Source organism: Saccopteryx leptura, chromosome 5 (genome assembly GCF_036850995.1).
Source record: "Saccopteryx leptura isolate mSacLep1 chromosome 5, mSacLep1_pri_phased_curated, whole genome shotgun sequence".
Lineage (NCBI taxonomy): Eukaryota > Metazoa > Chordata > Mammalia > Chiroptera > Emballonuridae > Saccopteryx > Saccopteryx leptura.
In genome coordinates this window covers 55285330-55306542 of record NC_089507.1, presented here as the reverse complement: position 1 = coordinate 55306542, position 21213 = coordinate 55285330, and the positions used below count along the sequence as shown (strand labels likewise).

The 21213-nt window shown below is 35.7% G+C and overlaps 1 protein-coding gene and 1 pseudogene across 2 annotated transcripts in view; both read left to right on the top strand.

Annotated features, from left to right (window-relative positions):
- The window catches only part of RASSF6 (Ras association domain family member 6), a 61552-nt gene extending 42920 nt beyond the window's left edge, over positions 1–18632 (top strand). For both annotated transcript variants that reach the window (XM_066385183.1, XM_066385184.1), the window contains exons 5-11: positions 1115–1212; positions 2588–2772; positions 7601–7702; positions 8427–8478; positions 14077–14195; positions 14298–14395; positions 14497–18632. In XM_066385183.1, coding sequence (XP_066241280.1) covers positions 1115–1212; positions 2588–2772; positions 7601–7702; positions 8427–8478; positions 14077–14195; positions 14298–14395; positions 14497–14572 — 730 coding nt within the window. In that variant the 3' untranslated portion in view covers positions 14573–18632. The remainder of the gene's footprint in view (positions 1–1114; positions 1213–2587; positions 2773–7600; positions 7703–8426; positions 8479–14076; positions 14196–14297; positions 14396–14496) is intronic.
- Positions 6112–6188, top strand: LOC136407235 (small nucleolar RNA U3; annotated as a pseudogene).
- Positions 18633–21213: the final 2581 nt, after the last annotated feature.

Genomic DNA, 21213 nt, shown 5'->3' with positions numbered 1-21213 from the left:
AAAGAGAGAGAGAGAGGAGGGGTGGAGAAGCAGGTGGTTGCTTTTCCTGTATGCCCTGATGGAAATCGAACCTGGGACTTCCACATGGAAATTGAACATTATGACTTCCTTTTGGTCATAAGGAAAACAGACATTATGAAAGAGAATCATAATATGACTAAGACTGGTCTTATCAATAATAGTATATGTTAACCTAGAGTGATCCAGGAATATCTTAGATATGTAATGGTCCCCAGGCCATCATGAAGTAGATATAGTACTTGTGATTATGATGATGATGATAGTGAAGATAGAGATGATTATGATCATTTAACACATATTGAGTGCTTACTATGTGTTGGGCACTGTTTTAAAAATTTCATGCAAATTAACTCAATCTTCTCAACCACCTTATCCTAGCTCATACTGTTATCATCTTCACTTTATAGAAAAGACACAGAGAAAATAGTAACTTGTCTAAAGCCAGATAAACAAAATAAAGATGAGAGTTGGCCCACCTGGAAAAAATAAGCAGTTGCCCAGTTTTATTTATCCTGGACTTTAGAATGCATTGACAATTGTTAGTATCCCTTGTCAATTATAATTTTCTAGAAAAGAAGTTTCTGTACATTTTCCTCCTTTTAAATTGCACTCATCATAGTAAGTAGTCAAGGCCTTAAAGATAGGCACCAAATGTTATTATTTTGGAACCACTTTCCTAATAAAATGCTTTGAAAAAGGAAATATAGGAACTCAGTTCAAGTTGGAAGAATGAACACTTTTATACCTAAACTGTCTTAAGTGCATTATGAGATCTCTGTATCACAATGGATTATGTTGTTTTCTCCTAATTCTATTTGTACATATGTTTTACAGAATCATACTGCCTTGTGTTCCAGCGTGTAACCGATTTATTGTGTCAAAATATGATCAAAATAAGTAAAGTATTTAAAACACATGATGACCACTCTGGTATAATAAATATTATTGCAATAATGTAATATTGTCATAAATCAGGGTGATATATGAACCTACAGAGGCCCGCAGTGCTGACATAAATACTGTAAGTCTGAAAAGCATCATAGAACTCATATGAATGGAATTGATGTCACTTACAAGGTTTATTATTTTTCAGGGGAATGACACGCTGGGGAGAATTTGATGATCTTTATCATATTGGTGACCAGGACAGGACCCAGATTCCAGAGTCAGAAACAATGAATTCCCAGGAAGGTCAGTGTCAAACTGTTATTAATGAGGAGACTTTAAAGTATGAATCACAAATGTTTCTCTGAAATGTAACGTTTTATACACTGCTACTTAATAAACCCATTTTTTGTTTTGTTTTGTTTTGTTTTTAAAGGGTCTTAAGCACACAGTAACTTAAATTACTACAGTTCTGGTATGATGTTTAAGAATGTTACTTGGCTATATAAAAATATGATGATTTAAAAAAATTACATCAAGTAACTTACATTTATTAGGGTAGGAGATCTAATGGTTTGAATAAAATTTGTGTTCATAAAGTTGTTCAATACTTTCCCTAAAAATTAGGATAATTTATTATACTCAGTAGCTTTTTATGTTAAGCAATGCCTCTCAGAGTGAACTCCCCATTTTCTTACAAGTTGAACATTTTAGTTATATTGATAGATATTTACATAGTATTACTTCTCAGAAAAAAAGCAGATACAGTATACTGAGGTCAATATTTATATTGATGTAGTTGTTTCAAGCATTTGTTTTAAAAAGAGAAAAATATACCTGAACATCAAATGAGTTTCTATCAACTACCCAAACCAATGGAAAATGCTAGCTCCTATAACAAGTGATGTCAGTAGTCATAATAATAATTATGTGATAGTAATGATATTAATGGCTATCATTTACCAAGATTCTACCAAGTGTCAGATGTGATATATTTTACATGGATTTTGCGTTTTATATGTAATATATAGAGATCTACAAAAGAGGATGACTGAGGTGTGGGTTATATTGCTGGGTGGTGATAGTACCAAACTGGCTTTAGACTGAACAAGGATTTTTATTGGCTTTACCTTCCTGAGTTGACCAACAACTTCCATGTTGCTTTAAAACAAACAAACAAACAAACAAAAACCTTAAATTCATATTCCTCTGCTGTCACTGTAACAAACCTTATTTTATAATATACATGATATTTCTTCCAGGATTCCCTAATCCTTGTTTTATAGCCTCTGGACATCTTTTAGATAAAAATCTTTTCAATTAGCCCCTTTAAAAAAAATTCTCATCTAAACCCAGGGGAATCTCAATATTTTGACACCAATGATACCATAATGATTTATTTGTATTTGAGGATCAGTACTAAAGAAAGGTGAACTATCTCTGGCTTATTTTATCATACTCTAATTACAATAGAACATTATTTAAAATCTCAAGGTAAAATGGAACAGAAGTGCCACAAGCAGGTCTTATTCTTACACAAAAACATTGCTACTTCCCTGCTATTTAAAAGCATTAGAGTCCATTGCCTCGGTACTTATTAAATATATATATACAAATCCACCTAGGATGCAACGAGGTGGGCAGCTAAATGATATGGGTTTATCATCTTTATTCTTCCCAGATTATTTATCTTATCACAGCAGCACTCTGAAACCTCATGCAGATGAAGAGCCAATATCTCCATTGCTCTATAGAACCATGAGTGAAGCAACCCTGGTGAGAAAAAGGATGAAGCCTCTAGTGATGGACAGAAGAGACAGACAGAAACAAAGAGCCTCTATTAACGGACACTGTTATAACCATGAAGTGAGTTACAATTCTATTGGTGTCATTAAAATAGCATTGTCAGCCTTGACTGGGTGGCTTAGTGGATAAAGCATCCACCCGGCACACCACCAGAGCTATTGATTTGACCCCCCAGTCAAGACATATGAGAAGCAATCAATGAATACACAACTAAATGGAACAACTAAGTGAAACAATTTGTTCATCTCTCTCTCAAATCAATGAAAAATTTAAAATAGTGTTTTCTATTATGCTAACAATACCATTCAATTCTTTTTAAATAGTGATAAAAAGAGTAGTATACTTAACATTTATGGAGTACTCTCAGATATTAAACTGTTTTAAATTGATTTTTGATGAATTATCTTATTAATCATTATGACAGTGATGAATTGCGTACCACTATTTCCCCTACTTTACATAGTTAAAGTTAATTGAGGTTCACGAAGGTTAAACAGTTTCTCTTAGGTCATTCTGCTTCTACGTAGTAACTTTGAACTTTCACCCAGCTCTGTCTGACTTCAGAACCCACATTGTTAGTCACGGTGATAGATGAACCCTAAGTGGCAGGTACTGTGTCTAGCACTGGAAATATAAAAATGAATCAGTTGATACCTGTGCCAGAAAGGAGAGTAGGACAGGTCCAAGAAACCAATACGTTGACAAATGGCATTGGAATAATGTAAGTGCTAGAATAAAGTTTGATTTAAAGTACATTTGAACATTAACATTTAAATAACATTTACTTTTTTTTAGTCCTATTTACAACAATAAATCAAATTTCTCATTGTGTGGGTTCCCTTCCTGGTCTTGTATAAATACACATCATTTTTTATTCAAGTATAGCTGTAGTTTAGATATACAGATATGTTCTGATTTTTCACTGAATATGTTTTAAATTTACATGCGCCTTTTCATACATTTTGTAAGACATTTCACTTTACTGAAGGTAGAAAATGTGTCATTTTTCTAAAATAAGTATTTTTCTGTTCATATATTTTAGCAATTATCCATCTACTTGTTGAATAAATATTTCAAAAGCACTTACTCTGAGCCCAGCACCATTCTAAGCCCTTTAATACAAAATATGAACTCATTTCTCTTAAGCTTTTTCCTATAGGGCTTTTTACCTTATTTCTTCTTCCATCTTTGTGAGGGTATCATTATTGTGCCTTTGGTACTGGTGTGAATAAACCGTTCTTTTGAACTTTTTGTTCAAGTTAGATATTTTGGGGGGTTCAAGAATTACCATTCTGGCCACAAAATAACTTTGACAGTCCCCAACAGATGTGCGACTGTGGATTGCCCTGGTTTCTTCTCCTTGGAATTATGCTGTGTGTGACTGTCCTGTGGGGTGACTTGTGTTATAGAAGGCTAGGAAAGCCACATTGTACAAAATGATTGACTTCCTAGATGGGATCCCCTGTGCTAAGAATAAAATGGCACTAAGTTGGCCATGTAGCATAGTGGTTAAAGGATTCAGTTCTTCTTCTGTGATACAGCTTGATGACCTGAGCTCAAATTCTTGCTGAGCAATATCAAAACTCTTAGCCTTAGTTCTTTCATTCTTCCTACTTTAAAAGTTGTTGATGGGATTAAATAAAATAAGGTGAGTTAAGCACAGGGCCTAACACAAATGAAAGAACTCAATTTACTTTGGCTTTATTGTCGATTAATAGAGATCAAGCTGAAACTATAGATATTTCATACAGATATCATTCACTGCAACTCAATAACTAGAAAAACAAACAAACTAAAACCCTATGCACTGTATAAGTAAGTTGCAATTATGAACATGTATAAACTTAAATTGATACCATCTTTAAATATGTTTTTATACCATGAGATCTCTTAATAATGCCAGTATTGTTAGGCTGTAGATAACACACACATTAGAGGTTTACATTGTGATATATGTAGATAAGTTATGAGTATGACTTGACCTGTGGTATATCTCTGCCCATGCAATTAGAAATGATTTTATAAGAGGGTTACATTATGTGTTTTGGCCAACAAAATTGATATAGTGCCGGATGCACATGTAGTTCTCCAAGGCTTCATTGAACTCATAACTACTGCTTATAAGTGCCACAGTGACTCATTCATGCCTTACAATGTCCACAAACATTGAATTTTCTCATGCTTAACAAAAGTTTATTTCAAACAGCTTCCATATATATTCTCTGAAAACATAGTTCCATTTCCAGATTTTTATTTACACAAATGCCATGCAGATATATACTTTGATGTTTATTAACTCATCTCCCAATATAGCACTCATCTATCTAACACTCCATTAAACCACACCAAAACCCATTCATGTCCATTTCTGTTGAGCATACCCCATTTCTACAGTCTTGGAATACTTTGAAATTGCACATATAAATGAGATATGTGGAAATAAGCCTTTGCTTAGTGTTCCTTTTTATTTTAAAGTATACATTTTATGCCATTCTCCTTACATTCTGTTACCTAATGAGTAAGAAATTTTTTTATTTTTTATTCTGTGGCACACATGGAGTCATATTTCCTTTGGGTGTCATAAGTTATACATATATTATTAATTACCTAATTTGTGAGTTTTTATACACTATATTTTTAAATTTGAACACATATTTGTATAATAGAATTTAAATTTAATTTTGCCTATTTACGGTTGTTATAAAGATTAAATTTGTATTTACAAAAGGCTTAGATTAGATCTTGGAGCATGGTCATGATTATGTTAAATTAATAACTACTTGAGAATTTTATGTCATTCTTTCAAATAATATTCCTTTTAGGGAGTACATATTCTGCCTAATAACCACTAGTTTGCTTACATATTGCCTTACTTACCTAAATAATACATCAGCTCTTGCCTAAGTACAAACACAGCTTAATACCTGTGCACATATGTAACCAGGAAACCTGTACAAGTTAGGGAAGTACTAGCTGAAATTATTCACCAGGATTTCCCAAAGTATATTTCATTGACTATTAAAAAGTATATTTACAAGGGATATTATTTATAATAAAATAGGAATAATAATCAAATCAAGAGTGAACAATCTACTGACCAGGCAGTGGCGCAGTGGATAGAGCATCAGTCTGGGACTCGGAGGACCCAGGTTCGAAACCCCGAGGTTGCCAGCTTGAGTGCCAGCTCATCTGGCTTGAGTGTAAGTTCACCAGCTTGAGTGCAGGGTCACTGGCTTGAGCGTGGGATCATAGACATGACCCCATGGTTGCTGGCTTGAGCCCAAAGGTCACTAGCTTGAAGCCCAAGGTCACTGGCTTGAGCCCAAGGTCTCTGGCTTGAGCAAGAGGTCACTTGCTTTGCTGTAGCCCCCTGGTTAAGGCACATATGAGAAAGCAATCAAGACTATACTTTCAGGGATCATTTCTATAGTTTGTTATTTGAGAAAGCAATCAATGAACAACTAAGGAGACTAAGGAGCCGCAACAAAGAATTGATGATTCTCATCTCTCTCCCTTCCTGTCTGTCCCTATCTGTCCCTCTCTCTCACTCTCTCTGAAAAAAGAAAAAGAGTGAACAATCTGTGGTTATGTTTGTTATAACATGTTTTGTAGCACATTACTAACCCCCAAGAGGTATGTCTCAGACTTATCTGATAGCAGAAACCTTCCACCAAATATCATCTGGAAGGCAGACTCTTGATTAGAGCAATATGTGGGAAATATTGTTCTAAAGTTTCAACTGGTAGCACTTTTACCCCAACCCTCAGTTGAGATATAGGCTGAACCATATTTAATGGCCAATGTTGGATCATTTCTGACCAATCAAAAGGGTTCAAACTAAAAACAATTTAGAAAAATTATTTCTTAGTAGGAGGAAGCTATAGCATGTAAGTTTAAAATGCTTGTTCATGTTATTTTTTGTGTTTAGTTATAATAGTTAATTTATTATTTGTTTTAGTGAGGGAGAAAGAGACAGAGACAGACAGGAAAGGAGAAACATCAGAAGCATCAACTCATAGTTGTGGCACCTTAGTTGTTTATTAATTGCTTTCTCATACATGGCTTGACTGGGGGCTCCAGCTGAGCCAGTGCCCCCTTGCTCAAGCCAGCAACGTTTGGGCTCAAGCCAGCAACCATGGGATCATGTCTATGATACCACGCTCAAGTTGATGAACCCATGCTCAAGCTGGATGAGCCTGTGTTCAAGCCGGCGACCTTGGAGTTTCAAACTTGGGTCCTCAGCATCCCAGGTCAACACTTTATCTGCTGTGCCACCACCTGGTCAGGCAATATAACAGTTAATTTCTTTTAAAATCTTAAATTATACAAAAGAATGGTGTGATTATCCAGTGAAAATATTTTGGACATTTAAAAATTATTTTTACCTAATTTACTCTAGAAACAACAGAACGCATCTTAAAAGGAGACACAATATTCAACAACAGCAAAGAAAGCAGAAAGAAAGAGAAAGGAAGGAAGGAAGGAAGGAAGGAAGGAAGGAAGGAAGGAAGGAAGGAAGGAAGGAACGAAAGGAGAGAGAGAGAGAGAGAAAGAGAGAGAGAGAGAGAGAGGAAGGAAGGAAGGAAGGAAGGAAGGAAGAAAGGAAGGAAGGAAGGAAGGAAGGAAGGAAGGAAGGAAGAAAGAGAAAGGAAGGAAGGAAGGGAGGGAGGGAGGGAGGGAGGGAGGGAGGAAGGAAGGAAGGAAGGAAGGAAGGAAGGAAGGAAGGAAGGAAGGAAGGAAGGAAGGAAGGAAGGAAGGAAGGAAGGAAGGAAGGAAAGTTTTTACCAGGGACCTTGTTTGTTTGTTTTTTCCCAAAAGCCCAGCTTCAAATTGACTTATGTTAATTTTAAAGATTTACATAACAATCTTTTCTTTCTTTTTTTTTTAGACATCAATTTTTACTCCAGCCTTTGGATCAGAAACTAAGGTCAGAATAAACAGTAACATGAATACTGAAGAAGTAATAAAGCAACTTCTTCAAAAATTTAAGGTAATTTTGATCACTGAATTGAAGTTTAAATATTGTCATGGTCCAGCCACAATGAGTCTATTACAGGGTCCTTGAATGGGAAAAGGTATGGAATTAAATAAATAATAGAGAATTAAAGATATATACATAAAGATGGGTTCGGGAGGACAGCACGGCGAACAGTCACTACTGTTCTTAAGCCGATGCAATGGTGGCTCCCAGAAGCACATCCGTATTTATTCAGGGAAAAAACATGGTCCATTAGCAATTCAGTTGTTTCCAAGACAACTCAAAGACAACCCCCACCATACCATTTAGCTCTAACTTTACACCAATAAGAAACTAGCTTCCAGCCTCCTCCGGAGAACATGGGTGGGATGAGTGAGAATCAGGTAACTAGGCAGGTGAGGTGGAGGGTTAGGCCCAGCACCTCTGTCCCCTGGATATCCAGATTGTAAAAACACCCTGTTTATATTTCAGTCCCCAACAAAATATCATGTATATGATTTAACTGCAAATACATAAATGCTCTTTTCTGAAAAAGACCTATGAACAGGGAAATCTAAATCAATGTTCAGGTCTGAAGGATTCTTTTCTACCTATGATACCTTTTATTAATTGTTGACAGCATTATTCCTAGGAAGCAGAGAAGGTTTATGTCTAAACATAATTTGGGTCTAGTTGGCTTAGAAAACATCATATGACAACAAAGAATTCATGTCTGTTCATTTTTTTCCACTGATAGATTGAAAACAGTGCCCAGGATTTTGCACTTTACATTATATTTTCAACAGAAGGTAAGAAAGCATGATCTCTCTTCTTAATGTCTCCATGTGTTACAGGTTTTTTGCTCATAGAGAAGACAGAAGAGCAGCTTACCTCATTGTGGTGAAAAAAGGGAGAAGGGGAAGAAAGGAGGGGAGGGTTTTTTAGAAGAACCAAGACTAAGGTCCCCTAGATGAGTTTTTTTGGGGGTTGTTGTTATTTATTTTATTTATTTATTTGTGTTTTTTTTAACAGAGACAGAGAGAGAGAGAGTCAGAGAGAGGGACAGATAGGGACAGTCAGACAGGAACGGAGAAAGATGAGAAGCATCAATTGTTTGTTGTGGCACCTTAGTTGTTCATTGATTGCGTTCTCATATGTGCTTTACCAGGGGGCTACAGCAGAGCGAGTGACCCCTTGCTCAAGCCAGCAACCTTGGGCTCAAGTCAGCGACCTTGGGCTTCAAGCCAGCAACCTTTGGGCTCAAGCTAGCAACCATGTGGTCATGTCTATGATCTTACGCTCAAGCCAGTGACCCCGCATTCAAGCTGGTGATCCTGCACTCAAGCAGGTGACCTCGGGGTTTTGAACTTGGGTCCTCCATGTCCCAGTTCGACGCTCTATAAACTGTGCCAGGCTCAAGCCCTAGACGAGTTTTAATAAAAAAGAGTTTGCTTGTTGCTCATTCAGTTATCTGAATGGTGATCAGAGCCCTCAAGAATCCATGAAGTTTCCCCAAGAATTGTTAAGCTATATAATAAGTTATTGTTGTTCTCTGTACTCCTTTCTTTTTGTCTTTCCTTTCTCACTGTAACTCTTACTGGAGTCATCATTGCATATCATTTTTCTCCAGTCTTGTTACTATATCTCTTAGCAGAGTGTCTGGCACATTATAGGCATGTTACCTTTCCTCCGTAGAGAATCATGTTCAGAAGTTGGTTGTAGGGGATAAAATGTTAGAACCAGGGCATTAGGAAGGTACTTTTTGTGGGATGCCAGGAGCAGCAAGAGCGATTAGAGAACATCTAAAGTAGCACTTAAATTTTTTAAAACTTCTAAATTGAAAAAATTAAATGGTATTATATAACTATTCCAGATTACAAATTAAGTGCTAGAATGTGTAAGCCAGAAATGAATAAAATAAAATAATTCATTTTGATGTCAGAGTAACTATAACAGAATAACTAAAACAAAAACTAAAGCAAAATTATCTCCAAACATATATAAAATTAAAGCCCTTATAATTTGAAAGCTTAAATATAAAAAATATATAAATTTTTGATTATTTTAAGGATATATATACATATTCTAGTTTAAGAAAAAATGTATAAAGGGGTACAAACATGTAAAAATATAAACAGTATATTATGAAGAATATTAGAAAAAAAAATCAGTACCTAAAATAACAAGGTCTTGCAACCAAAGAAAAGTATGATAAAGCAATTCAAAGAATAAAAAGTTAATTAACTAGTAAATATTTTTAGAAAAAGTCTTAAATTCAAGGAAATACAAGTATTTAAGGAATGGAGTAGTCAAGGAAAGGCAAGTTCAATCCACAATGCAATGTTATCTTGCATTTATAAGATTGGTAAAACATTTTTATTTTGACAGAGACAGAGAGAGAATCAGCTAGGGACAGACAGACAGGAAGGAAGAGAGATGAGAAGCATCTGTTCTTTGGCACCTTAGATGTTCAATGATTGCTTTCTCATATGTGCCTTGACCAGGGGGTTACAGCAGAGTGAGTGACCCCTTGCTCAAGCCAGTGACCTTGGGCTTCAAGCCAGTGATCTTTGGGCTCAAGCCAGTGACCATGGGGTCATGTCTATGATCCCATGCTCAAGCCAGCGACCCCGCACTCAAGCCGGATGAGCCTGTGCTCAAGCCAGCAACCTCAGAGTTTTGAACCTGGGTCCTCCGCGTCCCAATCTGATATTCTATCCACTGCGCCACTGCCTGGTCAGGCTGGTAAAACATTTTTAAATGATTCTACCTCTGGTTAGTGTAGATAAAGGTAAAGGGTACTTTTCAGGCCATTCTGGTGAAAATATGACTGTCTTTGCTTTTTCAGAACTCATTATAGCAATATTTATTAAATTTACAGTATATATATGTATTCTTTATTAAAACAATCCTACTGGTGAGAATTTATTTCACAAAAATAAAAAGACTAGCCTGACCAGGTGGTAGCAGAGTGGATAGAGTGTCGGCCTAGGATGCTAAGGACCTAGGTTTGAAACCTGAGGTCACCAGTTTGACCACAGGCTCATTTAACTTGAGTGCAAGTTCACCAGCTTGAGCACGGAGTCGCTGGCTTGAGCATGGGATCATAGATATGACCCCATGGTTGCTGGCTTAAAGCCCAATGTCATTGCCTTGAGTCCAAGGTCACTGGCTTGACCAAGGGGTCACTGGCTCAGCTGAAGCCTTTCAGTCAAGGCACATATGAGAAAGCAATCAATGAACAACTAGTGTGACGCAACTATGAGTTGTTGCTTCTCATATCTCTCCCTTCCTGTCTGTCTGTCCCTGCTGGTCCCTTCCCCTGCCACTAAAATAAATGAATAATATAAAATAAATAAATAATATAAAAATATTAAAAAGACTAACACCTACAGATTTATGTACAAGGCTGTTTATAATGACAACAAGCTAAAGACAAAGTTACTTATCATAGGGGTATGATTAAATGTGATTATTTTTCCACCATTAAATAGAATGAGTTAGATTTATACCAGTTGAATGAAGGGAATTCTATAATATACATTAAATGAAAAATGCAAGATGCCTAAAAATATATATCTATGACCCCATTTTTGTAAAAGAATTATATATCCCTATTTAAATATGTGGTATTTATGATCATATGATCAGAGAAAAAGGAATGGAATGATGAATACCATGACTTTTAAAAAATATGTCTATAGTAAAAATACAAGTATAGTACCATCTTTATAGAGTGTCTTTGTGTGCATAAAGAGATAAATGAAGGGATGGTCACTCAAATAATGATGCTAAGTGTCTCTAAGGTCTGGAATTCTGGTCATTTTACTTTCTGCCTTATACTGCTACCCATAGTTTCAGTTATGAGTGTGTGTGTATGTGTATGTGTTTTGTGTTTTGATTTTATTAATCCCTAGTTAGGAATAATTGACAAATATAATTGTATTTTGAACTGTACAACACAATGATTTGATATATATATACATATATTGTGGAATGATCACCAATATCAAGGTAATTGACACATCTGTCACTTCATATAAACTCTTTTTTTCTTGTGGAAAGAATGCTCTCAGCAACTTTCAAGCATAAAATGCCATATTACTAACTATAGTCACCATGCTGCACATTAGAGCCTTAAAACTCATTTTCTGATAACTGAAAATTTGTACCATCTTTTCCTTCCTCAATAGCACATGTTAGTTTTATAATGAGGAAAGAAGTATTTTTACCCTAAAGTGTAGGTCTTTAAAATTTTTATCTATGAATAGCATGTTTTCATTTATATTTTGTGTCAAACTTTTTTTATGCATAAAATCAAGAACTGAAGATAATCATTAAGAGAGACCTTTTAGGAACCAGAAACAGAGGAAAGAAAGTAGCATGTAGCACCTGCCTGAATGGAAACTGGAAAATAAAGATAGGTGCATTTTAACACTTTTAACTACTAAGCCCATAATCTATAACAGTATTTCTAAAATTGTAGTGCACTTCAGAATTGCCTGGAGAGTTTATTTAAAATACAGTTTGCCAAGTTCCTCTGATCTGGGGACAGTTGAGAATATGTAGTTCTAATAATTATTACAGGTAACCATGAAGCAAAAGCATGAAGCAAGAACCCTTGCTCTATGGTATCAAGAATTGAACAAATTAAATCGCAAAATTATGTTAACATAAGATATTGAGGTCAAAAGAGGCTTTCTAGTGGGTTATTGAGAGAAGCTAAATTATGAGTGTCCCTTGTTGCTTCAGAAATGGTAGAGGAATTAAAGCAATGAACCCTTACTTTGTGGAAACAGGAATAGAAAACCTCACTTTGAGTGTGGGATTCTGTGACCCTCTCTTGACTTTTTTCCTAGGGTAAGTCCAGCCAAAGGGATGAGAAGAGTTCCAACTATTGAAACTTTTAAAAGCCCAAGAGCATTTATTTTATACAATAGATAGATGATAGTTTAAAAATGACTAACTTGGACTACCTTTTCCCCTTGAGTCTATTTCAACATGCCAGACAGGTTGCTTATTAACAATATAAATCAGACCATGAGATGTGAACCTCTTCTCAAATCTGCCAATGTTCTCTCTTCCCACAGTAAAGCCAGAGTGTTTACAGTGGCCCCATTATTTCTCTTCATCTTTTGCTAACACCCCACCCTTTCATCTTCTCCGTGCCAGCTACCCTGGTCCCTTGCGGGTCTTTGAAGGTGTTAGGCATGCCCTGGCCTCAGGGATGCTTTACTTATTTTCTTTCTCTACCTAGAACACACTTCCTCCAAATAGCTTCATGATTTCACCCCCATCTCTTTTAGGTCTTTATTCAAATGATACTTGTTAACTCAGGACTTCCCCAGCCATCCTATCAATAATTGCAAACTTCTGCTCTGTAAACATATATTTACACCCACACACACACTTTCTATCCCTTCCTGTCCTTGCTTTATCTTTCTTCTGAATATTTATCTTAACATATGACATGTTTTATTTTCCTGATATTTGTCTCTTCCACTAGATGTAAGGTTCATTAGGGAAGTGAATTTATTCTATTTTCTTCTGTAGTGTACCCAGCACTATACAGTAATGCCTGACACATAGTGGGAACTTAAAAATATTTAGAGAAGGAAGGAGGGAGAAAATAGAAGAATATAAGAAGCACTATGTTCTATTCATGCTTCATTCTGATCAAAATGAAATCACAAATGTAAAAGCTACTGTGACAAAAAGCTAGAAGTGCTTCTGTGGCATTTATATAACATTTGGAAATTAGCAGTTCTTATACTAGATTGGAAGTTATTTTCTTTCTTATCTCATTAGCATGGCTGAATGGATGAAGTCCACAAATGAATGAAATAATAAAAAAAAACCCTCGATATCAAAAAAATTCTAAATACATTTTTAAGGAAGAGCCAAAGATTAAATGTGGAGTAAGAGAGGAAGGAAGAATTGAAGATAATTACAAAGTATTGGACCTAAATAACTACAAAGATGAAATTACATTAACTGAAATAAGAAAGACTCAATAAATACTTGTTAAATGAATGAATGAGTGAATGAATGAATGAAAAATTATAAAGAATTTTTTCAGTGTGTTGTTTGTTAAAAGGAATAAATGGAACTGGAGATTTGTCTACCATTCTAACAAAGTCAAGACTGAATTCTCTGAGTCAAACTTTGAGGGATAACAAGAAAAAGAAGTTCATTTAGTTCATTTAAAGATTTTAATTTTATTTTAACTCTTTTGAGTGAGTGCCTCCTATTGTAAATGTTTTTGGGGTTTTTGTTGTTGTTTTTGTATGTTTGTTTGGTCTTCTTTCAAAGTGAGCAAAAGAAAGTAAATAAATGGTCAAATTATCTCCCTTATTTTTCTGTAGTATGGACTCTTAACTGTAGTTGGTTCTTGTTTTCATTTGCAGAAAGGAGACGACTAAAAAAGACAGACATTCCACTATTGCATAGGCTTCTACAGGGACCCTCTAAAAAGAATGCTCGCATTTTCCTCATGGATAAAGACACAGAAGAAATTAGCAGTGATGTATGAATACCATCACCCTGAGTCTGTCTTTGCTTCCTCCTGACTCAGCACCTCTCACATAAATGCTCTGCTTTCTTTTTTGTGTGTGTGTGTTTTTTTCAGGTGGCTCAATACATTAACTTTCATTTCTCTCTCCTGGAATCCATCCTTCAAAGATTAAATGAAGAAGAGAAAAGAGAGATTCAAAGAACTATAACAAAGTAAGTTAAGTGCATACATGCTGAGTGCTTGCTCCTTTAATGGGTTCATTGCACAAAATGTGTCCAAATTTTAATACTCTTTTTCTCCTTTTCATTTTCAGATTCAGAACAGAAAAGGCTATTATACTGAAATATCTTCAAAGTAAACAGGTAGTAAAAACAGAGACAACAGTTTAATGGCTGCTATTGCTAAAACACTTCAACAAAATCAGAATGTTACTATCTGATGAGTACATACCTCCTATAGTTGCATTCATATAGATATATATGAACTTCAATCTGTAGAAAATTGAATATTGAAAAAGCTTGTCGCTCTTTGAGGTGATGAGGTTTAGTAGGGTTCACAGTTGGACTGAAATGAGCTTGAATTTATTAGTTTCAGTAACTGAAAAAAGCTTGGATACTATGTATTCCAAATAGCTTTTATAGTGAAACACTGAATGAACTAGAATTTAAATGGCATCTTCAATATCATACAGTTTAAACATCTTTTAGCTTGAATTGTGGAAAGAGCCAGAATAACAACCAATTCTCAGAAATGATTCAGGAATAAAAGCTACCAGCTCTTGAAATAAAACAGAAGTATATTCTTACTCCCACCAAGAAATCTGTTGGTGACAGTGTCTTATAGCTCCTCGAAAACTCTAGTATTTTCTTAAAATATAAGGCTGTCTTTATATGGGTAGAAAATATATGGATAGATGACTTTTAACTATCTGTAACATAGAGCTATTTATTGTTCCTCTGGGAAGGACAGATTGTGGACTCTGTTAAGAAATCCAAATCATAATTTTTCTCAACCTGAGTGCTTTTTTTCCCCCTTCTTTTTGCTCTGTTTTACTGGTGACTTTCAAAAGGAATTTTAAGGATATTTTTAAGGTCAGTTGAACTAATTTTTTTTCCCGAACATATATATCACAGAGACTTAACATACTTAATCGGCTAGACTTAGCCCACAACAAACTATTGTTACTGAATGAATACAAAGAACAATTCAAAGCTATAGTAGCTGAGAGTGAGGCAAAGAATCTGAAGTGCTGCCTTTTTTCTCCAACACATTTCATTCCAAAAAAGAGTGTTCAAGGTATTTACAAGTTGTCAAACCAATTTGAAAGAAGAAAAAAAAAACCCACTGAGAATGCCCCATGTCTCATCTATGTTTTTATTTATGAACTCTGTATTAAAATGCAGTTGTATGCAGCTTTCCTCCATTCTGTAAGCTACTTCCATTTGCATCGCGCTGCTGGGGGGTAAATTTGTCTGTACTACACCCAGTTGGTCTATAATACATTTTTAAGACAAAAGTAGTACTTCTCAGTGTCACCAGAAGCTAAACTGGATGAAAGGAAAAGTGTGCAATGACCTCTTCAGGCCTAGTCAGTCTCCTTTACAGAGTAAAACAGAGGCTTGCATTTTATCCTTTAATCTATCAATTAATAAGAAAGTAGGTAAAAGTAACAGTTAAAATTCAGTGTACTAAAAAAAATTTAAAGTAGCATCAAGTATCCGCCATAAATATGACAAAAGATTTGTCTTTACTATACTGAACGTCTGCAGAATGCATAAGAAAAATACCAGTTGTTGGATAGGAAAAAAAAAGGCAGATGACACGTGAAGTAAAATCACAGAAGAGGAAATGCAAATGGAGGCTAAGCAGATGAAAAACGTGTATCTCAACAGTGATCAACTGCATTAGTCTGTGTCCAGTCAGGAGACAGAAACAACACAGTCTTTTAAACAGGAGGTGTTTAGTATAAAGAATTATTAAGCTGTGACAAGAGAATAGCTAAAAGATGGAAAGGGAACTCTAACGGGTAGCTTAAAGTGAAGGAAGAGTGCTCCAAAAGGGACAAGCTTGGGCCGAGGGGTCCCGAGTCCACTAGGGAAGGTGTGCTTGCAGCCCCCTTGTAGCCCCCCTGGATAGAGGAGAAGTTGGCTGGGTGCCCAGGCCAGAGCAGGGCCACAGCCACAGGGCAAGAAGAAACCACTGCTGGGAGGCAGGCCAGCTGGGGCAGGTGGGCAGGGGGGCAGGTGTGCAGAGAGACTTAGGACCTCATTCCAGGTGCAAGTCTCAGATGACACAGGGTCTGTGTCTGGAGGTCCCCAGGAAACAGTTTGGAGAACAGTAAGCTGAGGAGGCTGCAGGGTAGGCACGGAGAAAGAGTCAGGTGTGCTGCTAGGTCTGGGAGCGGGAGGAACCTCCTTTGAAGGAACCTAGTACAACTCTGTGTGTAACTTGGTTCTGCGGCATCTTTAAGGTTGCATGTGACAGAGGTTGAGCAAGAGGCTCACTAGATGGCCAGCCTCACAGGGCTCTCTCTGGGAGCATGCACCCAGTTGAGAAGAAGGTACAGAGAACAATGATTTGAGCTAGGACACAGTCCTGCACTGGGGCTCCACACTATGCCACCACAAATCCAATCAAAAATTGGAAAAAGGGTTGGGGGAATAACTGCTAGAGGAAGCTTCACCCTACTAGCAACTAGCAAGCAGAAACCACTCTCTGAGTGGAGCAATGAAGGAAAAGTCAGCTTCCCAGGGGCCTGGCAGCCAGCCGCTAAGAATCAGGAAAGAGCAACTTCATCCTACAATGTTTTTTCAGTGCCCTCTACTGACAAAGCATGGCATGCCAGCCGGGAAGAAAACATTAAAAGGTCTGCAGCTATTTCACAAAGATGAGAGCAAAGAAGGAATCTGGAACAGAGAGGCAATAAAATAACTGGCCTGTTAACAAAACACAAAGTAAAGAAAAGTGAAATACACTTTTTGGTCTATTAAATTAGTAAAGATTAAGAAATGATAATATTAAGTACCCAACAAGTTACAAAGAGATTTGGGCTCTCATACTACTGGTAGATATACAAATATACATAACGTTTTTTTAAAGCAACTGAACAATAAGTTCATATTATAATTCTACTTTTAGAATCTTATATTAATAATCAGACATACAAAGGCATTATGCAAATATACTTACTGTATTCCTATTTATTGTGGTGAAAGGAAGAAAGTAGCCTAATGTCAAAAATAGAAAAGAAAATGAAAAAAAAATATTTACCCAAAAGATATAATGCAGTTATTAAAATTATTTTCAAATAAATTTTAATTATAGAAGTAAATTATGCTTATGTATCTAAATAAAAAATACATATAAATATTCTAAAATATTTACTATCTAAAAAATGTTTACATGTGTGTGTGAACACATATATACACATATAATTCACAAACCAAACAACATGTTAAATGTAATTATGTCTGGATTATAGAAATATGGGTGAGTCCCTTTTTAAAATTTTCTTATGCTTATTAAATATTTTATAAAGAGCATTATTATTTTTTAAATCAGGAAATAGAAAAACAATCATTTAAAAATTACCAACAAAAAGTAGCAAGTACATGCAAAATTCTACTGGATGCAAAATAGTTCAAATAAATTATTTATATGAGACATACATATCACTTCTGTGATAGTTTTACAATATATCTGTAGTGTCTTTGATACCTCTTCTTTCAAGAAGTATAGCTTAATTCTGCTCATCTTGAAAATAGATTAATTTGGTGATTCAATTCTAATGAATAGAAGAAAGCGGAAGTGACAGCACATAACTTTGTAGACTAGGTCATAAAATCACTGCAGCATCCTCTTTGCTCACTCTCATGGATCACTAGCTCTGGGGGAAGGAAGCTGCTGTGTTCAGAGCAGCCCAGGAGAAAGACCTACATGATGAGAACAGAGACCTTTTACCAAAAGCCAACAAGGAATTGAGGTCTTCCATCCAGAGGCATATGAATGGGCCATGTGTTAGCCCTAGTCAAGCCTTCAGATAATTACAGCCCTGTGTAATAGCTATAACCTCATGAGATACCCTGACCCAGAAAACTCAACTAAACTACTCCTGAATTCCTGATCCTCAGATGTGTGAGATAAAGATGTGTGTGTAGTACGCTACTGCTAAATTTCAGAATAATTTGTTAATTCACAATAGATAACTAATACAATTTCTGAGACAAATATCAGTTCACTTCAGAGTTATCCTTGCAAAATAGAAGAATATAAATATTTGTCACAGAACCATTTATCCTTGTTTTAATGGTCCAGATATTTCCCTACCAGTTTTACACAATAGTTCAAATTGAATTCCAGAGAATGTAATACTTATTAATGGTAGAGGGCCTGTCACATTCATCTTTGTATATTGTGCTGTACTTAATGTTGTGATCTTGTGTATGGGGTGTGCTCAATAAAAACCAACTGAATAAAGGACTGAATGAATTAGTGACTGAGTGAATAAATTATCTAAAATAGCTTTTTGTAAATTTCCTGTATGTATGCCTCCTTTTCCACAGATACGATCCAGCTGCTGAAAGACTACATAGAGAATATTTTCTATATAATTTTTTTCTAATATGATGGTATAGTTTATTATCTCTTGGCTGTATGAAATATTCAGATAGGCAGCGTTACTATGGCATTTTGTTTAGTGCTGTTCAGATTGGTTTCAGGAACTTAACAGGAAAGAAGTCCATTTGCAAGGCAGTTGATGAGATGGCAAAGCTGGCAGGTGTACTGTTATGTTGGTGTATCTACATGTGAAAGAAAAAAAAGGAAGAGAGTGCAATTAGAGAGGGCAGAAGACTTCAATGGCACCCATTTGTCTTCTAAAATAATAATAATAGCTGGCATCTATTAGATTGAGCCATTTGAAATTGTTAATATTTGACCTACAAAAAGAGCAATTTCATTTTGTTCAAACTAAGTACATATCATTTGCCAAGCACTATATTAAATCCTTTATATATATACTAGAAAGCCCAGCTGTCATACAAAATGACCATTGTTCTAGATATTATAAATTGTAATTAAAATGATTTGTGCAAAGGTGTCTGCTAATTCAAACTGAATTACCCAGGGCAGGTGGCGAGGACGCCCCTTTGCTTAGTGCCCCATGGGGTTTCCCCCTTCTACTTGCCACGGTCAAATTGATTAGTTTCTAACTTGAAGTTTAAGGACTGACAGTGTTCACATTTAATATTCATGTCACCAGAGGAATGCTCAAAAATTAAAGTTTCTCCATTTGAAACTGTTTTAATCCTTTTTGCGTTTTGGTCAGCATTACTCTGTCATTTTTTTGCATTTCTCTCCTGCCTTTGTTCAAGGGACTTATTTTGTCAAGACAGGCTTTTTTGTCTTGCATCTGAGGCAAGCCTTGTTTCTCTATGCTCATCAGTCTCATTTTGCCAAGAAAGACATATTTGCTCTGCGACTGAAGCAAGCCTTGTCTTTCTCTGCTCAGTGGTTTCTTTTTGTCGAGAAAGCCGTTTTTGTGCAGCTTTAGCTCCTTTTCTCTCCTCTTCAGTGCTGTATTTTCTAGGAGGCATTCTTAAAAGAAATTATGTTAAGATGTAGTTTTTATGTAAAACAGATGATTACCAATGCAAACAAATATTCACCTTCCCCCTGACACGCTCAATTTGCGTTCAGCCTTAAATTGTTTCAAAAGCAGATGATTGCCATTGCAAACAAATGTTCACCTTCCCCCTGACCTGCTCAATTTGCGTTCAGCCATGGCAACTTCACCCCATTGGCTAGTACAGTTACACAAGCAACCAATAAGCTATCGGCGACAAACAGACACTTAAGCCGCATATAATAAAGATATCAACTCATTTAACGTTCATTCCAGTCCTATGAGGAAATTACTCCAACCCAATTTTATAGATGAAGAAAGAAAGCCATGAAGAGTTTAGGAGATTTGTTAAACTCTTTAGTAGAATAGCTAGGTAAGAATTGAATCTATGACTCCAATATCCACCCTTTTAAACCACCATAAACTACAGCTTCACCCTAAATCACACTCCCACAACTGGCATTCTTTATATGTCCTCATTAGTAAAATGGGAATAATAGTATCTCCCTCATGAGATAGTTATAGTAGTTATAAGAATAATACATGTGATAATACAATCAAAATATATGGTTGACACTTTGCACAGAAGTGTGTAATAAATATTAGCTGCTATAATTAAATTATGATCTATCCTCACCCATTATTGTAGTCCTATCTTCCATTAACTCTTATGTCCAAAACAACTTCACTTTTGTCTTAAAACTAGCCAAGCAAACTAACTCGTCATTGCTTTAAACACCTCACACTCTACCACATCTCTCTCTGTTGAAACTATGCCCATTTGCTAGTACTTGACCATGACCTTTCCTGGTTTCAGTGACAATGTGTGATCAAAAACTCCTATGCATCATATTACCAGTTAGCTCTGGTAACTGGTAATATGAAACTTGCCCTTTATTTTACTTCCTAATGTGTTTATATCTTGTATGATGAATTCATTAGTGATCTGGTGTTATCATCTCCATGTTATTCTCAGTAGCACCTAGCACAGCATATTGAACGCAATAGTTACTTAACTAATGTTTATTGGCTTTAACTTGCTTGTATATATAAATGTGGAAATTACTAGAGTAGGGGAAAGTATTTAAAATCAAGTAAAGAGCACTATAATGAGAATTACATTTTCTCTAACAAAAATAATTTATTTATTTAAGTAAGCACTAAAAATTACTGCTTATTTTTTTATTAACACAAAAATATCTGGAAAAGTGAAAAGTCCATGATAAGTTCTTTATGCCATATGTGTCAGAATCTCTGGAAGAAAGACTATTACAAATTATCACTGAAAGCTCAATTTAACTTAAATATATGAAGACCCTTTGGTTCCAGTGTCAGCATTACACACTGCTCACAAAAATTAGGGGATTTTTCAAAATGAATATGAAGCTATAAAATATCCCCTAATTT